A 12506-nucleotide genomic window follows, 5' to 3' on the forward strand; every position below is an offset into this window, starting at 1 on the left:
GTAAACTAAATAACCATACAAGAAGATATATCTTTTACAGTTCTGCATACTTCCAATCATGAATAAGAAATCAGCAGTAATTAAGGGGATCAAGTACCCTGTGCAAAGTTGTGCAAACTGCAGAAAAGACTAGTCCCCTTTGAAACGAGATTATAAGATAGGGATATCAATACAAAGCTGAACATTGTTAAATAGACACACTGGGGATTTTGTTCAGTGTCATAATGCATTATGCCCATGCGAGCTCCACACTACAAAGATATGTTCTATAATTTTTATCGTCTTTGTGCAGTATGTATGTGCACCCACACATGCACATAGAAGCATATTGCTATGTGTTTGCTAAGATGGAAAGGCTAAAACACTTTTCATTATTTGGGTGATCAGAATAAACAAAGGAGGATTCGTGTGCTTTCTGTTGGGTATTTGGCCTAAGACTGTACGATGCATATGCACACGAAGTATGTTATAATGTTCATATAGTACATTAAATGCAGAAGTGTACCTGAACTCAACGACATGCCCAGCTATTTCAGAGAGCTCATAAGTTCTGCTCTTGTTGCTCTTGAATTCCTCCAGAAGTGATGGCATCAGATTGCCTTCCATCTTCCCAACCAGGTCCGGATTCCACGAACCAAAAGAACCACCAAAATTTCTCATGCCTGATGCAAAGCGCATGCTGCGCTCACCGTGCCTAAGTGGGCTACCAGATGCAACAGGCGAAGAGGGCAGAACAGGACTCGTCAAAGGACTACCGCCATAACCAAGGCCAAATCCAGGATTTCCATAGCAGCCATAGTTCTTCTGTGACTGAAGCAGTGGGCTAAGGCAACCCTTCTGAGGTCCAAGTAAATCCATGTAAGAACTTCCTAGATGTCCACTGGCCATGAAAGGATCGTCATAACTGGCTGCAACTTGGGCAGCAAGGTATTGAACATATAACGGATCGATAGGCATCTGAAGAGAAGCTGCTCCAGTCGGACTTCCAACTCCATTGTAACCTAGGTAGTTGGATGCACCACCTAAATTTTGCCTAGAAGATAAAGTGCCTCCTGGGGACCTTGCACCAATCCTAGGCGAACCATAGCCAGAAAAGGCCGGCCACCAGATAAAGTGCCTCGGGTTCTGCAATAGCAGATGAACTACGGCAAGAAAGACGACAAGTCTTTCGGAATAGCTCCCCTCTCCGTTAAGTTTTCTTGCATTATTCGTCCATACCAAATGAGGCAAGGCGAAGCGAATCGCGGAGAGCAACTAGTTAACGATCGCACCACTGGAACGCGCTCTCAGCCGCCGCCACGTATCACACTCCGAGCGTTTCTTTCGGATTTTATTTTATTTTCGCACGTGTTTTTGGCTTTTTAGACAGGTTTTCCGGTTTTTTTGGGCTTTTTGGTTTTCACCCGTCTTTCATAGCTTTTGGACGAAAAGAAATTCAAAAAATAATTATTTTTGTGCAAAATACACGTTTTTCTTTTTTCGTTTTTACTTCCGCGAGAGGCACAATTTTGCTTTCGCGAGAGGCACGACCGTGCCTCTCGGAAAAGGGGCAAAAGGGGTTTTTTCCTTCCACGAGAGGCACGACCATGCCTCTCGGAAAAGGAAAAAAATGCGTTTCATTTTTTTTTCCTTTCGCAAGAGGTACGGTTTTGCTTCCGCAAGAGGCACAGTTTTGCTTGCGCGAGACGCATGGCCGTGCCTCTTGGAAAGGAGAAAAAAACGTGTTTTCTTTTTTTTCCTTCCGCTAGAGGCACGGTTTTGCTCCCGCGAGATTCAAGGCCGTGCCTTTCGGAAATAAAAAATGTGTTTATTTTTTTCCATATGTGAGAGGCACGGTTTTGCTTTCGCTAGAGGCACGGTCGTGCCTCTTTCGGAAAGGGAAAAAAAGTGCTCCCGGTTCAGTTTTTTGTCCGATTTTTTATAATAAAAAATTCGTCAAAACCTATCAACATGGGATCTAGTTGAAAATCTCGACGTGAGAAATCCAATGGGGAAAACGGTTCAAGATTTGACACACGGTTTAAGAGATAAAACGTTTTGAATAAACGGATCTACGAAAAATAAAGGAAAATCCCGGGTTGCGACAAGGGCACGCATGTTGTGCACTACTTGTCACAAACTGAGGGTGAAAGTGATCTTTGGAAGGAGTACTCCTCAATTAGTGATTTCGCAAATCTTGTCTGCCATGAACTGGGCCAGGCCAAATCTGAAAGAAGTGGTATTGGGCCATCGAAGGGTGGGGGTGTGGGGCTACAATTTAAGGGGGTATTCTAGAAAAACAGCCCGAGGGTCGGGAATTAGCATCCTTGCGTGGTTTTCCTAAAAAAAAAATCATTGTGTGATGATTGTTGGCAGCGCCGTAGGGTAGCAGCACAACCCCTCAAGGCATGTACAATGGAATACAGTCAGTTGTCTGTAACATAGGATACATAGGAACATAAACGACGTGGAAGAAAGAGAATAAGAAAAACAAGCGAGTTCGTCTGCAGAAATAACGACGGCCTGTTACCGCGCAAATCTACTTACCGATGATATTTTTCCCTTTGTATTTTTTTTGAGTCTAATTTTTCCCTTTGTATGGAGCACGTCGCATGTTGTGGGATAGTGGGCCTCGTGGCTGGTAGCAAACTAGCAGTAATACAAGTCGTGGGCCTCGTGACTTGGGCCTCGTGACTGGTAACAAATTAGCAAAAACAATGGGATTTGAGTTGGGTAATGTAGGGCCTGTTTGGTTTGCAGCCTAAGGTTGCCACGCCTAAGCTTAGGCGTGCCACAATATCTTAGGCATGGTTAGTTGTGCCACAATGTATTTGGTTCATTGTTACACTTGTGGCTTGCCATACTTTTTTAGTTACATGGTCCACATGTCATAGATTCAACTTCTTGCCAAATCTTGCCACACTTGTGGTGGCCATTTTGTTAGCCACACTTTTTGTGGCAGCCGCACTTTGCCTAAGCTTAGTTGTGGCAAAGTTAGTCATGAACCAAACAGACACGTAATTTTGGAGCCGTTGGGTGTGATTTTTTTTTTGTTCGAGCCGCTCGTGTTACAGATAGACCAAAGACACCCTATTGTAGAAGATGTATGTAGTTTTGTCCATAAATAACGTGGAGTAATATTATAGACAACAGGTGTCTGAACTGTTGTATATGCCCTCAGAACAAAGCCGTGTTGGTTGGGTTGGTCACAATACTTGCAATTTGGAAACAGAAGCTGCGGCATTGGGCGCCGACCGGTGACTGCCGAGGTAATTGAAACCATGGTCTGTTTGCAAGCCACGGGCTAGCGGGGATTTCATGCAGTGCGTCCAGGAGAAACATTGATGGGTTAGACTGCGAGGCAGGCGTGGTGAGCGATCGTCAAATGATTTGAATATTTTTTTAAAAAATCAAAGAGGCTAGTGTACTGTATTATGAATCAAAATTTCTTTAACTTCGAATTTTAAGTGGGGGTGGTGGGGTTGTATTGTACCAAAGCAAATTACTCCCTCCGTCCCATAATATAAGAACGTTTTTGACACTAGTATAGTGTAAAAAGTGTTCTTATATTGTGGGACGGAGGGAGTAGATAAATATTTGTTGTCCTATATATCTTTTCTCCGTCGTCCTCCGCTTTACCCAAACCGCATCTTCTAGTGATTGTCACGACCATGCCGGCAGCAAAAGCAACGTGTTTTCTTCCTTTTGATCTCCACCCAACAGGAAGCATCTCATCCTTTGCCCACCATCTCAACGTACGTGTTTTCGCTTTCATTGTAACGACGTCGTTAATCCCCTCACGAAAGGGATTGAACGGGATTGGAGAGGTTTGAAGAGCATTTTGACTTGCAAGGGATTTAATCCCTTCCAATCCTCTCCAAACCCTGCAGTGTATATGCAGTGTGTATGCAGTTGAAAAGCTTTTGTCTTCCAAATGGCTTCACTTGTTCTCCTCCTGGGACATGTATACAGTACCAGTTTTTCTTTCAGCGTGTATGATTTTCTAGCATGGAGCTTGCACCTGAAATTTTAATAGGTTGAGTAAAGGACGGGGGAGAGAGCTCAGTACGCAGGGCATATATGCTTTTCTTTTCTTTTCTTTTGCGGGTGCATATATGCTTTCCATGTGCATAAATAATGATGGTGCTTCTTCTTTCCTTCTCTGCAACCATGTTCGCACAGATTGCATCTTCTGTAGTGCTTGTCATGATCATGCCGGCCACCAAGCGATGCACATTCCTTCTTTCCACACCCACCCACCAAAAGCATTCTTGTTCCCTTTACCACTCTTTGTACACTCACGGTCACACCCATTTTCTTCCAGATCCAAGGCCCAGCGACCTGTCTCCCCTGTCTGTGCGCCACTGCTTCCTCTGCTTCGCATCCAGTCCCGCAGCCGCCGTGTTCTGCTGTTCCCTCCACCAGGACCGAAGCATCAAGGTGAGTGATGAGCTCTGATTTAGAGTTAGTTCAGACCTTCACACAACTTAGATCACAATTTACAGCTCCGATCTCCAGGTTGTTCCAGAGGTGGTGACGGGCGACAAAGCTTGCTCCTACAGTCCTACTCCTTCTCCTACCCATGGAGGTGGTCACGGGTGCCATGGGCAACCTGCTCCCCAAGCTGGGCGAGCTGCTCATGGATGAATACAACCTGCACAAGTGCGTCAAAAAAGATGTTGAGTTCCTCCGGAAGGAGCTTGCGAGCATGCACGCTGCGCTTATCAAGGTTGGTGAGGTGCCAAGGGACCAGCTCGACAGGCAAGTAAAGCATTGGGCCGACGAGGTCAGAGAGCTGGAGGATGTCGTTGACAAGTTCCTCGTACGCGTCGAAGGTATTCAGCAGCCTCACGACAACACCGGCAGATTCAAGGAGCTCAAGAGCAAGATGTTAGGCTTGTTCAAGAAAGGCAAGAATCACCACCGGATAGCTGACGCCATAAAGGAAATCAAGGAGCAACTCCAGGAGGTGGCTGCTAGGCGTGAAAGGAACAAGCTCGATGGTATTGCTCCTAATCCTGGCGAAGCAGTTGTCATCGATCCTTGTCTCCGTGCTCTGTACATAGAAGTGACAGAGCTCGTCGGCATCTATGGGAAGAGGGATCAGGACCTCATGAGGCGTCTCTCCTTGGAGACCAACGATGATGCCTCTAACAAGAGACTGAAAAAGGTCTCTATCGTTGGATTTGGAGGGTTGGGCAAGACCACTCTTGCCAGAGCAGTATACCAAAAGATTAAAGGTGATTTTGATTGTGGGGCATTTATCTCCGTCGGTCGGAACCCTGACATCAAGAAGGTTTTCAGGGATATCCTGATTGATCTCGGCAACTCTCACTCAGATCTTGTGATACTGGATGCAAATCAGCTTATTAAAAAGCTTCATGAATTCCTAGAGAACAAGAGGTATGCATTACTTACAGGAAAAAAATGTAAACTATATGATATGTTTGTTTCCTATGCTAGCTGTACAAGTAATATTGTAATAGTGTGTACGTCACACGGAAGGGTTCATAATAATTTTTAGGCTCACCTTTACTGACCGTATGCAGTTTGCACTAAACTGTAAACCTTATAGGTGCTCAATTTCAAGCCTAAGTGCATATGTTTGATTCTTCCCTCCTCTATCAAAATAATTAGTAAGTACTTCTTGTTGCATTTGTTACAATGGCTGAAACTTATTGGCTTTTGTCCAAGAAATCCATCTAAACATTATACGTTACACCAGAGTGAGTGCAATGACAACTGTAAGAAATAATACACCAAAAGGGCAACATGAAAGGAAGGAAAAAGTAAGATAAATGTTACAATTTTTTTAATCAAACTTATTTCTATCCTTCTCTTCATTATCACACTATATGTTGTATATTGGATTGATGACCAAACATCAAGTTAAATTGTCTCTTCACTAGCTATCACATTATATTTTCCATGTATGCCTTTTTTTAGAATCTTACTATCAGAAAAATATAGACAAAAGGATAACGCTAACTATTTGAGTGGGTCTCCAAGAGGTTCATTAGCTGACATATATTAAATTGGTGGGCCAATCTGTACTAGGGTCTTCCCAATATATCTACCTGGCCATTTTAACTTATGTAGTTAATTATATTTTAAGTATGGTCACTGATCTAGCAATTTGCTAGTTGTGTTTTATTCCATTGAATCATAAATATTTATTCATTTTGTACGACATCATCTGATTGGAGGATCATAATGCATGCTTCGTGAGATCGGATTATCGAGTTTAAGATGCATGTTTGTTACAACCTTGTTTCTGAATATACGCCCTTATAGATGTATAGTTGCATCAATATATTCACATGGTCATCAGCTTTGTGATATGTGTAGAACTTACCCTGATACTCTGAACTGATGTAGGTACCTCGTCATAATTGATGATATATGGGATGAAAAATTGTGGAGCTACATCAACCTTGCTTTCTCTAATAGTAACAATCTAGGCAGTCGGCTAATCACCACAACCCGCAATCTCGATGTCTCCAAATCATGTTGCTCATCGGCTGATGATTCAATTTATCATATGAAACCTCTTTCTAAAGATGACTCCAGAAGGCTCTTCTATAAAAGAGTATTTGCCGACGAGAATGGATGTCCAAATGAATTTGAACAAGTGTCTAAAGATATTTTGATGAAATGTGGTGGGGTACCACTAGCCATCATTACAATAGCTAGTGCTTTGGAGGTGAAACTAAAGAGTGAATGGGATATTCTGCTCCAATCCCTTGGCTCTGGACTAACAGAAGATAACAGTTTAGAGGAGATGCGGAGAATACAATCTTTTAGCTATTATGATCTACCTTGTCATCTGAGAACTTGTCTATTGTACCTATGTATATATCCAGAAGATAGCGAGATTGATAGAGATAGACTGATATGGAAGTGGGTGGCCGAAGGATTTGTCCACCATGGAGATCAAGGGACTAGCCTGTTTTTGCTCGGATTAAACTACTTCAACCAGCTCATTAATAGAAGTATGATCCAGCCAATATATGATGATCTAGGTCAGGTACATGCTTGCCGTGTACATGATATGGTTCTTGATCTTATCCGCAACTTGTCACAAGCAAAGTTTGTTAATGTATTGGATGGTACCGGGGATAGCATGTCTTTTCAAGGCAATAATGTTTGTCGTTTGTATTTTCAAGATAGAAATAAAGATCATGAAGGCACACCTCTCAGAAATTTCACGGGTATATCACGAGTGAGGTCCATTACTATCTTTACATCTGCTATTAATATCATGCCATTCCTATCAAGGTTTGAAGTTCTGCGTGTACTTGATTTGTCGGGCTATAATCTGGGAAAAGGTAGCAGCCTGCAATTTAACCTCAAGGATGTTGTACACTTAATTCACCTGAGGTACCTTGGTCTAACAGATACTGGAATAAGAAAACTCTCGGCTTAAGAATCTGATCGATTTGTGCTGGCAGTGGAATCTTTCTTGGTATTCTGCTCTAGTGAAATATACCCTTCACATCCACACGTTTATGTTAATCTGCTGATATTATATATATTATAGTTTCTTTATTCATGCAGATTAAGTGACCTCCACGGAGAGAGAGAGAGAGAGAGACCTCCGCGGCCGCTGTGGTGTCCCCTCCATACCCAGATCGGGTCCAGCAACCCTCACGCATCTGGTCCGCCGCTGCAGTATTCTGCTCCGCCATGAAGAATCAAGGTGGGCTTCCAGATCTAGCTAAACTTTAATTTGGCAGCACTGTTATAGAACTCCTTCAAGGCTTCACACAATTTGGATTGCATTACAGCTCCCCTTATTCATCAATTTACAGATTTCAGAGATCTCGTCCTTCTGCTCTCATGAATATTGTCACGGGGCCATGGTGCTGGAATTTTTGCCTATTTGGGCCTAGCCCAATAGCAGTTTCAGAAATTCCTAATAAATCCTAGAGGCCCACGCAGCCCATTCGTGCAAGACAAGAGGTGGAACTAAAAGTTTAGTCCCACCTTGCTAGTTTAGGGGGAGTTGGTCCTTTTTATAAGGGGGGCTCCTTCCCCACTTGCATGAGCATGCGAACAAGAGGGACATTCACGCGCGCTCCTCCTTCGCCGCCGCCCGCCTCGCCGCTGTCTTTCTCATCCCGGCTTGCGGCGTGCACCGCACGTCGGGACAGTAGGCCTCCGAGACCGCACCTTTTGAGTCCTGTATGGGTTTTTGGGGAGGCGAGGACACCGACCTTCTGTTTCGACTTGCAAGCCAAGCTATGGGCCCACGAGGTCAGAGAGCTCTCCTACAACATGGAGGACGTCGTCGACAAGTTCCTCATACGTGTCGACAACGACGGCATTCAACAGCCTCACGACAACTCCAGCAGATTCAAGGAGCTCAAGAACAAGATAATCGGCTTGTTCAAGAAAGGCAAGAATCACCATCGCATAGCTGACGCGATCAAGGAAATCAAGGAGCAAGTCCAGGAGGTGGCAGCTAGGCGTGACAAGAACAAGGTAGTTGTTCCTAATCCTACGGTACCAATTGCTATCGATCCTTGTCTTCGAGCTTTGTACGTAGAAGCGACAGAGCTAGTTGGCATATATGGGAAGAGGGATCGGGAGGTCATGGGGTTGCTCTCCATGGAGGGTGATAATGCCTCTAAGAAGAGAGCGAAGAAGGTCTCCATTGTTGGATTTGGAGGGTTGGGCAAGACCACTCTTGCTAGAGCAGTATACGAGAAGATTAAAGGTGATTTCGATTGCCGGGCATTTGTTCCTGTCAGTCGGAATCCTGACATTAAGAAGGTTTTCCGGGATATTCCCGTTGATTTCGACAACTCCCATTCACATCTTGGGATAATGGATGAAAAGCAGCTTATCGACAAGCTTCGTGAATTCCTAGAGAACAAGAGGTATGCGTCACTTAATTACAGCAAAAATGACACTATTATGATATGTTTGTTTCCTATGTAATTATATGATTAATAGTGTATAAATAAATGTCATTGTCAACCGGAAGGGTTCAGAATAAGTTTTTCATTCCGTATATTATTATCTTGATATAAGCCTAAAATTAGGCACTGTTTGATTAAAAAAAACTTGCCTATTCTAGAAATTTGGTGCCCCATTTTTCATTTCGCACTGGGGCCCCAAATTTCTGAAGATGGCCCCGTACATGATTAGAATTGCATATGGTTTATCTGAGATCAGACTGAGAATAGATTACCCTAGAAAAAATGTGATATTGGACTGAGATTGATCGAAGCTAAACAGGTTCTAGAGTCTGAGCTTTATTGACAGCCTACTGGCTGGGGGCTGTAGGTAATAGCTTTTCTTTCACAATATCAATTTTTGATTAATGTTTATATAATGCATTTTCATACATTATTCAATATATTAAAGCATTGTTTTAGATGATAATATTATTTGATTTTAGTGAGGTAGGAACGTGGGGAGAATTATTTTTAGATCTTTTAGATCGCTACTTTTAGTGATCTCAAAGACCTTGTATTAATTTACGAAGGTAGTATTCATTTAATTTTTCTCCATTGCCATGCATGAAATCTTTTGACAGTGCATATATATGATAAGTGTAGATCTAGCGTTCACCATCATCACAGGTTTGTGAAATTAAGTCGGTGCAGGCAGAGGCTCGCGAAGTGGAATGCAGAGGCCCCCACTGATGGACAGCAACAAATAGGGCACATGGTAACACGGATGGCTCACTAGCAGTGTGGATTTTTGTTTCTCCTGTTGCTCACTAGCAGCATGGATTTGTTTCTCCGGTTGCAACAAATGGCCATTTTGCTAGTGGACAATAAATTTGGGCATGACTTATGCTAAAAAATTAAAACATCGAGAGTCCAAATTGTTGTGAAACGGAAATTAATCATAGTTTCACAATATTGCAGACACTCATTTGAAGCCATGTTAATCTACAATATATATTGACGTGCATATAATCACCAAGATTAATCTACAATCTAGCAGGAATCAAATTTAATTACCTGCACACTGCTTGAGAGCGAGGCGGACAAGGGATCGGTTGCCTCGGCTGAGGAGGAGTAGGCTGCCGGCGGCGGTGTCCACCCCCGCTACTGGGGGAGGCCATTGCGTTCGTTGAGCACGAAAGATGGAGGCTGCTGTGGATGATGGTGCCGGCGAACGAGGACCCAACGGACCAAGTCAGATGCTCTGCGCATTGGGCCTAAGAAGCCATAAAGGATTGGGAAAGCATCATGTAAAAGATATTGGAAGACTTATTCAGTTGAGATACTTGATGGAACGGGTATCGGAGGAGCTACGAACATGGCAGGGGGGCATTTTTTTAGTAGACTCTTCAAGGATTTATCACGACGTCCGCTGACATTGTCCAATCTGTGGGCGGCTCCAACCTGATTGAGATTTGGACGAGGCATCCAACGCGTGAAAGGAAAGGAATCCGCTGAGGAAAACACAAGTGCTTTTCTGGTCATTCACCTGAGGGAAACGTTAGTACGCTGAGGATCCGCTGAGGAAATTCATGTACAACAGTCGTTTAAACCAGTATTTACTGGGCACGAGTAAAGAAGCAACCAACGTGTGCGTTGTGTACTAAACGATTATCTTATCTTAAAGTTCTCAAATGTTGTCCAGTATACATTTGGTGATATGGGTCTGACGAGGCATTGCGTAAGATACCAGTGCCGATAACTTATGATTAAGCAATAGCCCTTCGTCGCGTATGCAAGATTCTTCCTTGATTAGCGAGTGAAAGCGCCACCCTGCGCTAAGCACCTAACAGCTGCTTGCCCTGTCTGGGGGCGGCTCCAACCTTTATTACTAGATCGGAAACGCGACTTGACGCATGGTGCCTAGCTGAACGTGTTGTCCCAGCATTTAAACAAATGAAGTGTTGTTGCCACTCGGTATGGGTCACTTGTCAAAGTATGGCATAAGGCAAGGCAATCACATTTACCAAATGCAAAGAAAATATGAGGAATTTTGTCAGTACAACCATTCATCTGGAAGTTCATAGGAAATGAAAATATATGCTTGCGCCAAAAACGAGCAAGGTCGATCAATCCACATCAAGTTCGATACAGATACCATACTTTTCATAGAGCAAAAGCAAGCCACGGCGGCAATGTAAGACAAAGAACCTACTTAATTCAACAGAAGCATATTTTTTGATAGATCCACCTGAGCGTCTTGACGTTCGACCTTTCATATGCCACATCACATGAACCTGCTATGAGTAGTTTGTTCAGTCACTTAAAACAGATAACATTTTCCCATTGACAACAGAGTTATGAACCTTGAACTAATCAAAGTTCGGATTATCAACAACGGCACCTATGCGTACTGTCGAAACCGAAGACACATAAGAGATTTCTTTCAATCTTTGACCAACTTCGTAGTTATTGTCGCTCTTTCGTCCACATCTTTCATCAGATGGACCTGCTTCATGGCGCATCCATCACCCTCCCAACATGACACAATCCAGGTAGAGATTAGAGTAGACCATATTTTGTTAAAAGGATATATAAACTGGTTAGCAGTTCATGCAGTCCTATAACCCATCATATAATTTACCTAAATAGTGATACTTTTGTGCTCAATGAACAATGCAGAAGACACGAACAATACATGCATTGGTAAATAACTAAATGTGTGCTACCAACATCACTTGAAAGGCAGAAGACATGCCTTAAAATAAATCCATTTAAGAAAAGTACGACTAAAATTCAATGGACAGATTTAATCTGCTCCCACATGTATGTAACAGTAACGTGTAGCTTGTATGGAGAAGAAAAGAAAGCGGGTCACATAATCATAATAAAAGATAACTGAAGATTTAGCAGAAACGTATGACTAAAAATTAATGAACTGAAGAAAGCAGGTCACATGATCATATTCAGAGCACAAACTAAAAGGTAAGTAGGAAAGCCTTAGCAGAACAAATGCTGCCTAGTGTCCTACAGATCTATGCCGCGGCTTACCACGCGTTTCCCGCTAAACAACTTGCAACCAAATATGAATAATCACTTTGATATGAATAAATAATGGTAGCCGTTAAGGTCACTTTACTCAAATACTTCACATAGGAATATTTAAATCTATCTATACATAAAAGATTCGTATCTCCCAAGGTATATCCAAAGAATTATCATCAAAATGAAGGAATCTAGCAGATGTTTGGCAGCGACCACATAAGAAATATACTTTGTGCAAGAACATATCGACCTAAGAAACAAAGTGGCATCTATTTTTCAAAATTGTTCCCATGCTCTTTTTAAGTCTGTTGCTAGATATCAACATAAGTTCTCGAAGTCACAGGGTGCCGTTTTTTTTGAGAACATGCTTTTTTTAAGTCTGTTGCAAGAACATATTTACCTGGAACTATTTTTGCACAGCATACATAGTTAGCACAAGTAGACAATTGGCAAATAAAAAGGGATAATAACTTTGTCAAATTATTTAACAATGAATCTTCCAACCATGGCACTGAGAGAAAATATGTTTATGACAACAGTTATGAAACTGCACATTCCCTAGCTACGGATAAAGATGAGGCA

The 12506-nt window shown here is 42.6% G+C and overlaps 3 protein-coding genes across 5 annotated transcripts in view; 2 read left to right on the forward strand and 1 right to left on the reverse strand.

Moving 5' to 3' along the window:
• Window positions 1–1086, reverse strand: part of LOC123104094 (pumilio homolog 2) — a 70140-nt gene extending 69054 nt beyond the window's left edge. The window contains exon 1 of the mRNA XM_044525825.1: window positions 506–1086. Within this exon, the coding sequence (XP_044381760.1) occupies window positions 506–957 (452 nt within the window). The 5' untranslated portion in view covers window positions 958–1086. The remainder of the gene's footprint in view (window positions 1–505) is intronic.
• A 3098-nt stretch (window positions 1087–4184) lies between these two features.
• On the forward strand, window positions 4185–7284 carry LOC123104080 (disease resistance protein PIK6-NP; the record flags this gene model as incomplete). Its single annotated transcript, XM_044525805.1, is given in 3 exon segments — window positions 4185–4419; window positions 4498–5382; window positions 6358–7284. Coding segments are annotated over 2 exon segments (1748 nt in total), but the record flags the coding sequence as incomplete, so codon positions are not given.
• Window positions 7285–7415: 131 nt separating this feature from the next.
• Window positions 7416–10658, forward strand: LOC123104099 (disease resistance protein Pik-2). Of its 3 annotated transcripts, none has more exons than XM_044525832.1 (4): window positions 7416–7678; window positions 7791–8861; window positions 9585–9657; window positions 9940–10658. In XM_044525832.1, the coding sequence occupies exons 2-4, from the start codon at window positions 8023–8025 to the stop codon at window positions 10015–10017; spliced, it is 990 nt and encodes a 329-aa protein (XP_044381767.1). In that variant the 5' UTR covers window positions 7416–7678; window positions 7791–8022; the 3' UTR covers window positions 10018–10658. The 3 variants fall into 3 exon arrangements, with proteins under 3 accessions (XP_044381767.1, XP_044381775.1, XP_044381784.1); XM_044525840.1 differs by having other exon boundaries at window positions 9594–9657; XM_044525849.1 differs by lacking the exon at window positions 9585–9657 and having other exon boundaries at window positions 9940–10191.
• Window positions 10659–12506: the final 1848 nt, after the last annotated feature.

This window comes from Triticum aestivum, chromosome 1B (genome assembly GCF_018294505.1).
Source record: "Triticum aestivum cultivar Chinese Spring chromosome 1B, IWGSC CS RefSeq v2.1, whole genome shotgun sequence".
NCBI classification, from domain to species: Eukaryota; Viridiplantae; Streptophyta; class Magnoliopsida; order Poales; family Poaceae; genus Triticum; species Triticum aestivum.

Bases quoted from the DNA above. Each gene is read 5' to 3' on its own strand.
- LOC123104099 (XM_044525832.1), top strand. From the start codon at position 8,023: ATGAGCATGCGAACAAGAGGGACATTCACGCGCGCTCCTCCTTCGCCG. The intron at 8,862-9,584 runs GTATGCGTCACT...TGTGAAATTAAG, and splicing joins GAATTCCTAGAGAACAAGAG to TCGGTGCAGGCAGAGGCTCG. The intron at 9,658-9,939 runs GTAACACGGATG...ACAATCTAGCAG, and splicing joins AGCAACAAATAGGGCACATG to GAATCAAATTTAATTACCTG.